The sequence below is a fragment of the Rosa chinensis genome, chromosome 4 (genome assembly GCF_002994745.2).
Source record: "Rosa chinensis cultivar Old Blush chromosome 4, RchiOBHm-V2, whole genome shotgun sequence".
Classification (NCBI taxonomy): domain Eukaryota; kingdom Viridiplantae; phylum Streptophyta; class Magnoliopsida; order Rosales; family Rosaceae; genus Rosa; species Rosa chinensis.
In genome coordinates this window covers 15,150,221-15,166,603 of record NC_037091.1, presented here as the reverse complement: position 1 = coordinate 15,166,603, position 16,383 = coordinate 15,150,221, and the positions used below count along the sequence as shown (strand labels likewise).

General features: G+C 39.3%; 2 protein-coding genes and 1 pseudogene across 2 annotated transcripts; 1 reads left to right on the top strand and 2 right to left on the bottom strand.

Annotated features, from left to right (window-relative positions):
- The first annotated feature begins 482 nt into the window (after positions 1–482).
- On the top strand, positions 483–1,109 carry LOC112198873. Its single transcript, XM_024339970.1, has one exon. The coding sequence runs from the start codon at positions 483–485 to the stop codon at positions 1,107–1,109; it is 627 nt and encodes a 208-aa protein (XP_024195738.1).
- An 8,409-nt stretch (positions 1,110–9,518) lies between these two features.
- Positions 9,519–11,451, bottom strand: LOC112197782 (ribosomal RNA processing protein 1 homolog A). Its single transcript, XM_024338612.2, has one exon. The coding sequence runs from the start codon at positions 11,354–11,356 to the stop codon at positions 9,701–9,703; it is 1,656 nt and encodes a 551-aa protein (XP_024194380.1). The 5' UTR covers positions 11,357–11,451; the 3' UTR covers positions 9,519–9,700.
- Positions 11,452–12,608: 1,157 nt separating this feature from the next.
- Positions 12,609–12,727, bottom strand: LOC112201254 (annotated as a pseudogene).
- Positions 12,728–16,383: the final 3,656 nt, after the last annotated feature.

The window sequence follows — 16,383 nt, the reverse complement described above, 5'->3', positions numbered from 1 at the left end:
TATTTTTCGAACCTGAAGTTTCGACACTAATTGCTTATTTGTTAAGAACCTGTAGTTCTAACACTATATATGGATCCTAACATACCTCATCTTCATTATGGCAGGAAGATGACGAATTTGGCAAAATTGGATTTTGTTGCCCTTGACATCTCTTGCAAGAACTACCTGTCTTGGGTCCTTGATGCCGAGATTATCTTGAAGCCCAAAATCTTGGGCCTACAATCAAGGAAGGAAACTTAGCGTCCTCACAGAATAAAGCGAAGGCCATGATTTTTCTGCGCCACCATCTCCATCAGGGATTAAAGGACGAGTACTTAACTGTCAAAGACCCACTTGAGCTATGGATAGGTTTGGCAGATAGGTTCGCTCACCAAAAGACTGTTGTGCTCCCTAGGGCACGTTATGAATTGACGCATCTGCGCCTTCAAGATTACAGTTCTGTGATAGATTATAATTCCACCATGTTCAGGATCACCTCCTAAATGTGTGGAGAAACTGTAACTCAGGCCATGATGCTTGAAAAGAGCTTCTCCACTTTTCATGCCTCAAATATGGTCTTACAGCAGCAATACAGAGAAAGAGGATTCACCAAATATTCTAATCTCATCTCTTGTCTTCTGGTGGCTGAGCAAAACAATGAGCTCTTAAAGAAGAACCATCAGTCTCGCCCTACAGGATCACAACCATTCCCTGAAGCGAATGCTACTTTTACTAGTGGTCATGGCAATAGACGTGGTGGAAGGCATGGCAAAGCCCGTAACCGTGGTCATGGACGTGGTCAGGGTCGACAAAATGGTCAAGCTCGTGGGGGTTACAACCAGCAGTTGGGCCCAAGGAACAATGCCAAGATTACTAAAGGAAATGGTCAGATAATCAAAACTCATAAAAATGAAGACAATGTTTGTCTTAGATGTGGTGGTAAAGGCCACCGGGCTCGCACCTATCGTGCAGAAGACCATTTGGTGGCACTCTACAAACCTTCTTTGAAAAAGAAAAATGTGGAAACAAACTACATTGACCACTCTGACCCTTGGGATTCATCTGAGCCTATGGACATTACTCCGCTTGATGTCTCAGATTTTTTTTGCGAACAATGGAAGAAATATTGATGATATGACTAGTGGTGGAGTCCTTGACGACAACTAGTTGTCAGCCTATGCTTAGGCACTTTTTCTTTTATGTTTTCCTCGCATTAGTCATATTTCCCTTTGCTTTGGTCTCTATATTGGATGTTTTCATTAGTTGTATTTTTCTCTCTAGTTTGGAAGTTCAATAAAAGAAGAATGTTTCTATTCTATTATATTTTTTTTCCCCGAACAAATTGATTTTCCATTTTTACGTACTTATCAACTCGTGAAACCAACTCGTGCATGGAATGTTTACGTACTTATCTCTGTGCAAGGTATATCACCAATGATTATCATTTTATCACAAGTAGATATCTCAATGACTTTATGTCTTGCGACTATAGTTATCAGTAGGAAGTTGTATTTAAAACTACTTCTTACTAGTCTTCCTTGATTATTTTTGTTTATTTAAACTTTCTTTTGAAAAAAAAGAGAAATTTATATTTCTTTTTGGCGCCCAACTCAATGATTAAATTGTTTTGTCAATAAACAAAAACAATTTTGTGCCTTAGTTAGATTAATTAATTGTTATTATTTCTTTTATGAAGGCATGGAAAGAGATTCCGGGTGCTCTCAATTATGAAGGATGGAGAAGATATATGTCTTGCTGACAGTGCCACTACACATACGATCCTTCGCGATCAGATTTATTTCTCCACTTTGACACATTCTAAAGCCAATATGACTACTATCTCAGGTCCTGCAGACCTGATTGAAGGCTCCGAAAGAGCCCACATTAGGCAACCAAATAGAACTCAATTGTCCATTCAGGAGGCTTTACGCTCTTTGAGATCCAGAAGAAACCTCCTCAGTTTTAGAGATATATGTTTAAATGGATACCACATTGAGACCACAAATGATAATCATGTGGAATATCTTTGCATTACGTCCAATAAAAACTGTCAACAGCAGATATTGGAAAATTTGGTTGCCCTATCATCTAGGTTGTATTACACAACCATTCAACCAATTGAGGCATACCATGTTGTGAACCAGCAGTTCAAAAATCAACATACATTTATGCTTTGGCATGACCGTTTGGGTCACCTTAGATCCACCATGATGCATAGGATCATTACAAATTCCAATGGACATCCATTGATGACTAAACATATTGTTTTGCCAAGCAACCCTTGCAAAGCGGCTGTAACGCGTGTCACTAATGTGGTCGAAAAATGCATGTCCCACATGTTCCATCACCATCTTAATTGAAATAAGAGTCTGGAGACTTCTAATCTTGAGAGAATTTGATTGGGTCAAAGTAGCGTTGGTTCTCAGTTGCTGTACTCGTAACCATTCAACAAACCTTGTAACCATTCAAGACATGAAATTTATATGGTAGATTTGTTGACAAATTGGAGTTCTCAATCTGCAAATTATTCAATTGGAAACTAAAAACAAAAAGAAAATCAAATATTCACTTAAAAACTAGCTAATAAAGACCCGTAATTTAACCAACATGATGGGAGGTCATGAATTAAAAAAATGGATTAATTTCAGTTTACCCCCCTGAGGTTTGGAGGTGAAATCATTTCACCCCCTCTACTTTCAATTTTGAATTTTTACCCCGTAAACTTTTCAATTTCAATCAGCCGTGTCCAATTTTTACTGTTCCGTCCAAATTGGACGTTAAGTTTGACTTTTGAGGGTTAAAATGGTCATTTCAACATAAAAAAATAAATTTTTTTCTTCTGCTTTTTAGTTTTTTAGTTTTTTTTTTTTTTTTAGTTTTTTTTTTTTTTTCTGTTTCTTCGTTTTTTTTTTTTTGTTCTGTTTCTTCATTTTTTTTTTTTTAAATTTTGTCTCCAACCTATACACCACAAGTTATAATAGGTTTATAAAAACAAAAAAAAAACTCTAGGTAGTTGAAAGCCGCTCACTGGTCTACGATATTTGTGACATATCTCCGATAAAGTGAAGAATTTAGGATATATCCCAAATAAAGTGAAGAAATATTTGTAAAAAATAATTTTACACTTTATCTGTAAATAATTATATGTATATCCCCAATAAAGTGAAGAAATATCTGTGCAAAATCATTTTCGGTCTACGATATTTGTGATATATATCCAATAAATTGAAGAATTTTAGGATATATCCCCAATAAAGTGAAAAAATATCTGTAAAAAATGATTTTACACTTTATCTGTAAATATCTGTATATCCCCAATAAAGTGAAGAAATATCTGTGTAAAATTATTTTTTACAGATATTTATTTACAAATAAATATTGGATATATATCACAAATATCGCAGACCAAAAATGATTTTACACAGATATTTCTTCACTTTATTGGGGATATACAGATATTTATTTACAGATAAAGTGTAAAATTATTTTTTACAGATATTTCTTCACTTTATTGGGGATATATTCTAAAATTCTTCACTTTATCGGAGATATATTACAAATATCGTAGACCAGTTAGCGGCTTTCAACCACCTAGAATATTTTTTTGTTTTTATAAACCTATTATAATTTGTGGTGTATAGGTTGAAGGCAAAAAAACAAAACTAAAAAACAGAAAAAAAAAAATTTTAATTTTTTTAAATTTTTTATGTTGAAATGACCATTTTAGCCCTCAAAAGTCAAACTTAAAGTCCAATTTTGACGGAACAGTAAAAATTGGACAAGACTGATTGAAATTGAAAAGTTTAGGGGGTAAAAATTCAAAATTGAAAGTAGAGGGGGTGAAATGACACCCCCAAACCTCAGGGGGGTAAACTGAAATTAAGCCTACAAAAAATTAGTTAATATGGATTTACAAGCTCTAATGTGGTCCAAAAAGTTTCATTGTAATGTTGGTCCAAGTGTAAGTCAGTGCTCTGAATATTCTCCTCAATTATTATGACTCAGATTAAACTAGATACTAGGTCATATCTTAATAATCAACATATTTTACTTGAAAGTTAGCTAACGCGGACATAACACGGGATGTTAAACACGTACGAACTCCAATAAATCCCCACACTCGATGAGAGTGACCTAACTTTGGTGTTTACTTTCTCTGGTGGTGGACAAAGTACTAATATTACCCTGCAAATGTTTGGAAGGTAAATCTCTTGGTTTATTAGGTTTGTTACTGTTCAGTTAAAGCTAATTATTATGTGGAAAATGACGCACCTTCTGGAAAGAGAATTTATCTGTCTTCAACATGATGGATTGGGATTCAACTCTATGGACGCTTACTATCTACACATAATTTCAACTTGTATCTTATTTCATTTAGTATCACTAAATGATCAAGCAGACGTGGTCTTTGATCTCCAGGAGCTGTTGGCCTTCATTATGGCGAGCATGCCTGCGTCGCTTCATCTTGTTATCGAGTTGGAAATCAGGAACTTCTTCTATCTCAACATGCCTTGATTTAGTGATCAAATTAGTAGATAAAGTGGATATCAAAACAGAACAGAGCGTTAGGGATCGACACAATAACATTTATTACCCTTAGCCCTTAGGTCCAGAATATGCTTAAGTTTTTCAAATGACCATATTATTTTGATATGAATGTACTGAAATTCTGTTCAAATTGGATTTGTAGGCAAGCATGCACTAGTTCAACAGAGGAGGACTTAGGAACCTGCTGCTTCTGCACTTATGTCCGAGATATTCACAAATGATGTCTTGACTCTTGAGGGGAGATAGCACCATGAAAGCTGTCAATTAAAACTTTTGAGTCTCCTTCAACTTTCAGACTTGTAAAACCATGGATGATAGTAGCATGAAAACCAACTCTCAAGGCTAACGCCTCAGAAGTAAAAACATCATAACTGTTTTTTATTTTTTATTTTTGTGGCAATTAGGCGTCAAGTCTCATCCAGACATTACTTTGCATCTGCTATTTCACCATTCATTCGTACTCTTCTTATGATGTTGTATTTGGCATATTTGTTACCATCCAATGTCTTTCACTTACATTTCATACATTGCACAGACAGCCCTTCAGATCAAAGAATAAATCAGTTATAAAATTCAGACAGATAACAAACTCGTACGTAGCAATGCACGGGCTTCCTCACTAGTTTATAATTCTCTCTCTCTACTTTTTTTTTTTTTTGAGAAGAATTAGATAATTTCATTGCTTATCATAGCCAGAAAAGCACATACATCAATTTTTGTCTTGGACCAAACTAACAATCAAAACTGACAAGTACCACTCAAACAGGTTTCGCTCGTTTATTCTAACAAACGAGCCTATCAAAAAATTAAAACCTAATTAACCTTACTTTCTAAACAGCAATTCCAATTGCCTAGAGAACTCAAATGTTGTACAATTGGAAAAACTAAGAATCAAGTAAGCAAATGATTAAAGTCCATTCAATAGGCAAAACAAAACTTAGAAAATTAAACTTTTTTCCTTGCCCTTAGAGCTAGGGCAATATGTACGACCATCAGCATAAGGATAGGTGAGACACAGAGGTATAGCGTCTTTTTTCTTTGAGACCCTAGCCTTCTTGTTCTTACTACCAAGACGTCTCCCGACCTTTCTTTTTAGAATCACCCCTTGCTCAAATGAACCCCCAGATTCCTCAAGTCCCAGTGCCTCAGCTTCCCTAGTAGGGCACCCTCCTCCCAGTGTGGACTTTAATTTCTTGGGTGATAGAGTACCTCTACTATTGCGGCCTCTCGTCTTTAGAGCAGGTGTTGCTGCCTTCTCAACTGGAACTGCCTATGCCTCCTCCACCACTATTACAAGAGCAGTGTCATCCTCTCTTCCTTCCAAACGCCGAATTAAAATAGATATCTTCCTTTTAGAAGTAAAGGTCATCTGCACATACGCAAACAAAGAAAAGGAGAGGGAGGTTGCGTGCTATCTGAGCAAAAAAAAAAAAAAACAAAACAAAAACAAAAACAAAGATCCTCCATGTTGAACTGGAGTAGTCCTCGTCGAAAACCTTAATGTACTAGCCGGCTGCACCGCTGCAACTGTGCACTTCACAACTACATGCGTTATCATGCCGCATTGCAGGCATCTACCATGTAGATGCTCATATCTAATTTTTCAGAATAGGCTTAACACTTGCAGCAAGAAAATCTTTTCAATCCAAAAGAATAGGTTTAGGGCTGGATTCGGTTGAATACCAAGCATGATTCTAATCAACCGGCTACCGACCTATTAGAGGTCGGTTTTCTAAATTTGCAACCGGAACCGAATCGCCAGCGTCAGTTACCAACGTATCGGTATATCGAAATTTCGGCTCGAGATCGGTATACCGGAGCATAGCCGGATTTGGAATTGGATGTAGAAGACGCAAATCTGATATGGTTCTTTTCTTCCAGATTTGCATGTAAAGATTCAAAATGTATAGGACCCGATGGTGTTTTGTAAAGATTAGAAATTCGCAGGACCTGTATGGTCTTCTGTGGAAGAACAACTCAAGATTTTGACTTCTTTGATTTTGGGAATTGGGGATTTTGAGATTTCAAATCCAAAACCAACAGTAGAAGAAGAGGGAGAGGAGGAAGACGAAGAAAGAAACCTCATAGAAGTCTGCCATTTCAACAATTCACTTAATATATCCAAGTCCTAGAAGAAAGAAGACGAAGAGAGAAGAAAGAGAAGAAAGAGAAGGAGAGTATTCTGCAATCATAGAAAGAGGAGGAAGAAAGAACATGGTTTCTCGTAAGAGGTCTAAGGTTCGAATCCGGCTACGTATGTATATACAAAGACGCATTCAGTACATATGTGTATACGGTCGGTACGGTAAATGCGTATATCCATACCGTAGCCGAGCTGAAGAGGCAGCTTCGGTACGGCTCAGTAGAGTTGAATTGTCGGTAGGCTGATATTTCGGCCCATAGCGGCTCAGGCTGGTTCAAAATGTGGTTGGTTCGACGTACCCATTCGGCCCAAATTGCCAGCCCTAAGTTTAGAGACATCAAGGCATAAGAGAATACAAACCGCCCTTTCTGAACATGGTCTTGTCATAATCCAGGATACCTCCCAAAACATTCCTGATCAGTGTGAATTTCTCATGCACCTCAAATGTTAGAGAAATTTCAAAGACCATAACCCAGAATCTCACATATTTCATTTGTATTTCAGAGTGAGGTGTGATACCATTATACTCCTCCAAACAGACTGAACCTACCTTAATGAGATTGTCAGAAAGAGTCATTAACTACGTAAACCCACATTTTTAGGCCATTAAGCCCGACCAAAAAACCCTTACAACTCCCATGAAAGACTGCAAATAGACATGAGAGTTGAGGGGAAATCTGCGACATCTCCTTTATATAATAGGAGAGGTCGCAGAATCTTCAACCATTTTAACTAAAATAAAATAAATATAAAACATCATCGATCCAACCCTAATAGCCAAGCGAACATCCAAGCCTAACAAGGAAACCCTAAAGGAGGCTTGTTGTCATCTCCCAACCACCACCACCATTGGAAGTTCTCACCACCAACGACAGCGCCAGACTCGAGCCTCCAACCACCAGCTATGGGAGAATCCCTGTCAGTAGTCAAACCAACCCCTATCATGTTGAATTGTTGATAGGGTATATCAAATTTGTAGCTCACTACCGCTGCCTATTGCCGCCCGACTGCCGCTAGAGGCCAAAAACACTGCACCACCAAGATCGGTGAGGGAATCAAAATATAGTCCGAAGCCTGTGAACCTGATCCCAGATGACCTACCGCCGTCGACCCAGCCTCTTGTGCGAGAGTAAATGAAACATTCTTCAACCACATTATTAAGAATAGTTGAATTCTTTCTATCATCTTTTTCTTTGTGAAAATGAAATGTCTCCCATAAAAATTAATTAGCTGTAAATTAAGAGGACTTGGCTATGATTTTTTTTTTTTTTCCTGAATCTTGATGTTGTAGTATGATTAATATAATAATAAATATCGAATTTTTGTATACAGACTTCAGTTTGTACAGAGAGTTGAGATTTTATATCAAGCATTGAGATTGAAAGAATTAGTATTAGTATTACCCTCCCCCTCAACTTCGAGGTCGGGGTTCAAGTACTAGAATCAGTACTTGTTCGGGCCTTCGGGGTTCAGCTAGCATGAATAATGCAGTTATATATGATGCACTCGAGCATGCTATTCAATAGAATCAAAACACAACCACAATGCACCACCAATAAAAACAAAAAACAAAAAAAAACTAAATACAAAAAACTTCAAAGACAGTAAACCTACCAAGGACTAAGATTTTAACAAGGTGCACACGCCTGCCAGCAGAACCATAGTCAACATGAACAAGTGGAAAATATCAGTGGATCAAGTACTGAAATTAGTCTATATCACCTAAAAGGACTGAAACAAAAGAGGATTCTGTCTGCTGCCATCCAAGTTCCAGGACGTTTACTAACGACCTCTCACAATCATATAAGTCCTGATACTTCAGAAACACAGTAAAAACAATGAGGATTGTACTTCCAAATTTGGACCATATAAATAGCACATGTCAAACATAATGATGTTCGTACATCAATATAACCACCTGAGCAATACATATCCATGAGAAAGCAGGCAGAGAATCCAGTCATGGATATCTTTGCTTGTTTCAAAAGGAAAAATAAATAAATAAAAATAGAAACCAGGCAGTCATATGATGACCAAAAGTTTGAAAATGCTGTAAATCCAAGGGAGAATTGTCAATCATATTTATTGTATCCGGGAAGCTTCCAGAACTCAATATAGATACCAAGTCATAACTTCATAGATGTAGAACGATCAGATTAAGAAACAAAGAGGGTGGATGATTGAATTCAGAGTAGATGTACAGAGGTGGCAAAAGAGTAGAAATTTTGCTTTTCAAGGATACCAGGCTTGTAGTTCAAAACAAAGCACTGTATAACTGCATTTCAAAAGATATATGCAGTATGATCTATGATCATATTGAAAAGGAAAGACTTGAATACTTGTAATAACTAGTTACACTACCTAACTTGTGTTTCATAACCCCGAAACCCATTTTAAATCCTCTTGAATTTAAAAAAACATAGGCGAAGCTGTTAAAGTTACTTCATAAGGAACTTAGGAATTTTGACCAATCTAAACATTCTCCTACAAGCACAATGTGATATTTAATGACGATAATCTGTGATAAGTGCAATGAGACCTTCTATCAACATAATCAACAACTTAGTGGAATGCTGCATATGCAGCAAATCAAACAGAAAGGAGAAGTATTCTAGCAGCTGATATTTGTTTTATCAGCTACCCTATACAAGCTTACCAGACTATTGAGCCAAGTAAACTGGCAAAACAACAACAAAAGACCACAAACATCTAATTTAATTAAGATGTCAAGAAACAAAAGATCAGTTCCCTTTTTCTTTTCTTTTTTGTTATCATTGGAAGTTACCCATCACAGAAAGAAGTGCTTTCTCAATATGAATTAGTAAGGTAGCATCATATAAAAGGAATCTGTCAGAATGCATCATTTCATTCAATTTCATGAATAAGAGAATACCAATGTTGAATATCAAAAACCCAACATAAGAGGGGCAACAAGGAAGATCACAAAAGGGAAATCATTATATGTGTATGTCAAGTGACAACTAAACATAGAACAAATTTTTCAGCTAAAATGACCATGTAAAACAATACCTAAGGAGAACGAGATTTCAACTTCTTCACGCGTTTGACAACTTTCCGAGTCTTCTTCACAAGTCTTTTCACTTTTTTGGTTGGGGGAGGCATTTCCCTGACGGGACCTGGAGGTACTCCTTGCTTGAGTGCACTTCCTCTAGGTGTAGCAGACGGGGGCAATCTTAGATTTTGAGGGGGTAAAGGGCTTTGTGGCTTCCACACCAAGTTGTTTTTCATGGAAAACTTTACCTTCTTTGCACTCTTCTCCCCACTCTTTGCCTTGGTGCCATCCTCCACAACTTCATCAGCTTTCTTCACTCTCTTTCTCTTCTTAGAGACAGTACCATTAGCTGTAGCTGTCGGCAATTCACAGGCACTTGGAAGATCATGATCCAAGCCTGCTTCAGCAGCAATCTTCTCAAACTGCATCTGGAGGTTGGAGATCGCATAATCATCGAGTTTTATCTCATCACCATCGGTAACCTGTTCATTATCTGGGTTCTCACCATTTGCATCCACATTCTCATTCTCCCTATCCGTATGGCTCTTCTCAGGGTCAGAATCCAAAATCCCATTCTGCTTCTTCTCCTTCTTCTTTTTCTTCTTCTTCTTCTCTGCCTTAACATCAGCACCACCAGGGTCCTTCTCTCGCTTCTTGCACTTCTTCAAAGGCTTCCCAGCAGACCCATTGGCAACCTCGCCAGGTTCCGAGCCGTCAACCTCCATCCCCCCACCCACAATAGGAATCAAACTCGGCACTTCCTCATCACCGTCATTCCTCACAGCATCAGGAATCAAAACCTCAATCCCAGAAGCCGCCAACTCCTTCTCCAACTTCAAAAACTCCTCGTCCAACCCAAACAACACCTTCCTATTCCCCTGACAGCACTCCTCGGACTCCCCCATTTCATGAAACCTGCTCGAAAACCCCAAGCACAGCGCAACCGACCCAAACACCACCACATCATCCCCCGAATCCACATCCTCCCCCAACTTCCTAACCTCCAACAGCCTCCTCCCCATCCCAAGCAACACATCAAACATACTCCCCTTAACCTTCCCCACCAACACCTTATCATTGGCTTTCGCCATAACCCTAACAAACTCCACCAAAACCACGTCAACCACTTCCTTCCTCACCGGCATAAACGGCCTCAATTCCTCAAGAAACACAGAGGCAATATGGTAATTAACCCCTTTCGCCGGAAACTTATCCTCGGCGAAAAAACTCCCCTCCATTAAAACCCCCATCAATTTTTTCACAAGCTCCAAATCCCAAGAATTATTCCTCATCAAAGCAAAGAAGCTAGCCATGAATCTACGAATCAAAAGGTAGAACTTGTCTAACCTCAGGGCGTCGATGCCGGACCATTCGCGGCGCATGGTGAGGAGGAACGCCGAGAAGTAGTCGATGGCGAGCGGGAGGTGGAGGCTGGGGACGAGGGAGGAGAGGCGGTCGATGAGTTGGGCCTGGGCCGGGGCCTTGTCGGCGTGCCACATGCAGTAGAAGAGGCCTTTCCAGAGCTTCTTCATGTGGTCGTCGGAGAGGTTCAGCTGGGTGGGGAGCCAGGTCTTGAGGAGAACCCTAAGGGCCCGGCCGCGGCTGCCATTGTTGCAAGATGCGAGCTGCTTTATCAGTGTTAGGCCGGATTCCGATGCCGTTTCGCCGTCCATGGTTAAGAGTTTTGTTTGTTGAGGGTAAGAAGAAGAAGAAGAGAGTGGCTTTTGGTTTTGGTAAGGGAAACAAGGGAAACAGGAACCCTAGACTCTTTCGGACAACCAAGAAGGGGCAAAGATTAGGGGATGGGCCGATACCTGGTTTCGTCTAATTTCTAGGCCCACTCAGTAAAGGAATTTTGAAAAAAAATTAGAAATTTGGCAAACAGACCAAATAAAATAGTCAGAAACGAAAAAATAAATAAAATGATGGGTCATTGAGCTGAAGCATCAAAATGAGCTAAAATTATCTCATTTACCCTAACAACAAATTTTTATTCTCACTAACCTAATTTAAATAAAATAACTATTCTGCCCTCAACCTAATTAATGAATTACCTCTCTCTCTCTCTTCATTCTTCAACTATCATGGAGGTTAGTCCTCTACAACACAGCTGCACCTGGCTCCCAATTCGCTCCAATGGTGCGTCGATTTTGCAGCGGAGGAGTTATTCTAGGGTGTCTCCTAGATCGATTTGCCGGAGAAATGTACGCCAACACGTCGTGAACCCGAGTGAACTTCAGGTCGGCGCTCTCCACTAACGCCTGGAACTATTTCTATTCACAAAAAAAAAAAAACTAATATTATTCTCCAAAAAAGGTATTATCATCTACAAGAAAAAATATTACCATCTTTCGACAAGCTACTACTGAAGAACCGAAAAACTACTATAGAATAATCAAGAAGTACTACAAGCGAACCAAAAAACTACTACCCCAACCCAAAAGCAATTGACCCATTTTCCAACCATGTACCCAATCGGATCTTAGTCATCCAGCAACCATTCGACGGCGAATCGATGCAGTTGTGTTTCACTCACTGGCCTGAATCTATTCATATTCATGGATCGTCCATCCGATCAATCATGACAACATGTTGAGTCTTAAAAGCTCTCAATTCTCTAACAGTTAGTTTTTTTTTTTTTTTTTTCGTTTCTCACCTACTAGGTTATTTCAACTTTAACCCATATATAGAAAAAAGCATTTATCTCTCCAGTTGTCTTAAATAATTTTATGAAGCAACATAAGATTTCTAGATTATTCTCCTCCTAATCAAAAACTCAAATATGGTCTTCTGGTTTCGAGCTTATTTTTTTATTTTTTTTTATTTTTTTAATTTTTTTTATTTTTTATTTTTGCAATTAGAGATGTTATTGGAAATATTATGATTGCTAGTGTTTTTTTTTTTTTTTAAAGACAGAAAGAAAAAAGGGTGCCACAAAAAGCTTTCCCAGAAGGTCACCGATCTTAGTACTACTCTCGCCCAAGCAAATTTAATTTCGAAGTTCTCATGGGATCCAGTGCATTATTACTGGTATGATTGCCCCCTGATTGCTAGTTGTATGATGATAGGTTCTGCATCTATATATTCTACAAATGGAAGCTTATGATACGTGATTTCGTCTTCTTTGGGTTCATATTTTTGGCCTTAACACTTTGTAAGTTGAAGCAAATTCATAGCTTCCAATCAAGAAGGGGATAGTATCCTATCAAGTGCTGTGGACAGGGTTACCAAGCCTAGAGGTTCGTGGTGACATGATTTATGTCACGATTAGTGAGGATTTATATTATGAACAATTGAAGAATTTTCGCACCAATCTCATTGGTAGACTTCTACTTTGTAAAGGGTCAATTCCTATGAGAACTGATTCTCTAAAAGCATCTCTTGTAGATCAAGGGAACCCTACGAACCGATGGCACTTGGTTCCTTTGAGTAAAGGTTTCTTTGACATTCATTTCAATAGTGAAGATGACATGAGAAGAATTTGGAGAAGTGGTGCATGTTCCCTTGCTAATGGAATTTTTCGGTTATTCGAATGAAATCCAGACTTCAAACCAGGTGCTCATCTTCCTCAAACACATACTCAAGTGTGGATTCGAATTTATGGATTAAGCTAGGATTATTGGCATCCTCGCCATCTCATGGAGATTTCCCGTGGGGTAGGAATACCATTGCACATCGATAAAGCTACGAAAGAGTGTCAATTTGGTTGTTATGCCCGCATCTTGGTTGATATTGAACTAAGTCAAGATCTTCCAACTTCTCTTATGGTGGAAAAAGGTAGCCACGCTTTCTCTGTAGGTATTGCTTATGAGAACTTGCCACGTCAGTTTAAGGAACAAGAGAAACCAAGAGGTCACTCTCGTAATGACCATGTTGAGGGTAGTAGAGGTAAAAAAAGTTCGTCAAGAATATAGAATCAAGGCTACTTCGAATATTGTCTCAAATGTTGAACAACAAGAAACTGAGCTTGCTTCTCTAGAGAATGTCCACATTGAAGATACCATTGAGAATGTGGTATCCAAGGGGCTATTTAATCAATTCGTTGCTTAAAACACTGATAATAGGCTTGCCTTAGTTGATGCATCTATTGATGAGATTGGGCCTATTGATTCAAGTGTGACTCTGTTAGCTAGTCCAAGTGAAACACATGTGAAGAGCATAGCTCTAATAGAATCTGCAGGTAATGTCAATGTTTTGACTAGTAACAGTTTTGAGATCCTTGTTCAAGTGCAACAATAGCCTATTATTGCAAATGAACAAGAGAAAGTTGGACTTTCTTGAAACACTTCTGTTGACTATGAGGATTTTTTTGTAGTGGAACATAATGTTCAAAAGCTTTGTTGGGGTGATTTGGAAAATGAAGAACCTCTTGGTCATACAATTTATACTCAATCTGAGATCAATTATGAAACTTGGTTTGATGAGAGTGAAGTAGCTTTAGATGAGAGTATTCTTTCCACTCTCCCAAAGTCTCAGCACAAAAAATCTAAGGCAAAATGTCAAACGAGTTCAAGGTATCCTGCACGCAATCGGACACCTACGGTGCGTCTCAACCTTTAGTCGTTTGAATTTTGGTTAATCTTCAACCATATTCATGGTTTGGTAATGTTTTTTGCATTTTTATTCTTTATAAGGGTTTTGGTCTCATATCCCCCCTTTTGATGTTTTTGACAAATAATCATATTGATTTCATTAAAGAAGGTAAGGCCAGAATGACCATTACATATCTTTCCGCTACCATATACAGATAGTCAAGAAGTTGTGATGCAAGTAAACATCATGGTGATACATAGGATAAGACCATTCATTTGAAATGTCATGCTCACTTATTCCAGCGAGCCTTTTCAACTATGACACAAAGCATAGTAATAGGCAAAATAAAGTAAAAAAACTAAATCTTTTCCTTGCCCTTTCCGCTAAGGCTAGCCGGCTTTCCCGAGTGTAGATAGGAAAGCACATCCTTTGCAAAGACTTGTTTCTTCTTTTGGGAGGGATTTTTGTTTTTCTACCCCAATGGCCTCCCTTTCTTCTTCTTCATACTAGATGTACATACATAACACTTGCCGGCCATAATCAGCACTCATACTTGACCATGTCACCTTGTCGAAATGACTTCAACGGTGTGACTCCTGGAAACACAGCAAGACAACCTTCACGGGCAAACCAACTCCAGGCCGAAATATGCCTCGACGCGCCGACACGTGTCACCCAAAGTTGTCTCTACAAAAAGGAGCAAAACTCAGCAAACTGAAGTATATCAGTCCCACATCGAAAACAAGAGTGAGGTAACTCACTATGTCACCTATAAAAGGTCCACTTCTCTCTCTTCATTCATTACGCATTCAATAGCTATTTACCGCTACATTTGTCAATACAAGTACATCGTTTAACTTCAGCATCGGAGGAGTGAAGACCGCCAACAGCGGTCTCCCCTCTTGACGCCGTTGTATTTCACTTGACAGATTAGAGGGATTTCATGAACTCTATACTTATCGGAAGATTGGACCCTCGTCCACGTTATCGAAAGCCGACATCATATGGCGGTATTCTGAGCATTAACATTGGCGCCGTCTGTGGGAACTTCTGAACTAAGAGTCATCCCATTAACCTTCCATGGCTAGCGAAAGCAGCGAGGGCGTGGGAGACCAAGCAGATCAACCCGCCAACCCTCAGCCCAACCCTACTAATCCAACAACCGTCAACCGTGAATTATTCACCACACCCATTAAAGTGGACGGTCAAAATTTCAACACCCCCGAGGTGCTCCCCACACAATCTATTGTGGAAAATCAGACTGGCACAAGGCCAAGATCTTGCTACTATGTTAGAGATAGCCTTGGCAGACTTGCACAGTGCAAACAGAGAGCGAGAAAAGGAACGAAAAGAGAAGGCGGAAGCTCAAAATCAAGTGGCAACGCTATTGTCAAAATTTGACGAGCCGAAGAAAGCGCTAGGAACAAGTGCACGACCAACCCAAAGTGAACACTCCCAAAGCGGAAGGCTCAGTCTGAGCACAGGGACAAGAGCAGCACCGATACCAGTAATCCCAATAGGTGTCACCCTAAACCCAACTAAACTAGCAGGATTAGGACCGACACCACAGCCACAGTTAGCACAAGAGCAGGTGGCGGACTCACTGTCACAATATGATAATTCATTCAGCGCCAGTCAGCAAAGGGGAACCGGAAACATGCTGGCACCCCGACAACAGATAGTGGCACCAACCCAACACATGCCTAGACCGACTGTTGATGCTACCACTTTGATACTAGAAAAAATGTGGCAACTAGAGGAAAGGTTGCTCAAAGCTGAGGCTGGCACCCTACCGATAGCGCAAAATCCACTCTTTGCAGCACGACCAGGTCCATTTACTGCCAGAATTTTGCAAACCGTCAGATCGACATATGCAAAGACCCCTAAGATAGCCCAATTTGGAGGCTCAACAGATCCATTCGTGCACATGGACACATTTAAAAAGGTCACCAATAACAAGGGATTTGACGACGCGACTCTTTGTCACCTATTCAGCGAAACGTTGGATGGTGAGGCAATGAATTGGTTTTTCGAATGCCCACCAGGTTCCATGGACTCATTCTCAGCTCTATCAAATGCATTTCTGTCAAAATTCATTCTCATGATGGACGGATACCACAACTCCAACCAGCTATTCAGCATCAACTAAGGCACTGATGAGTCGTTA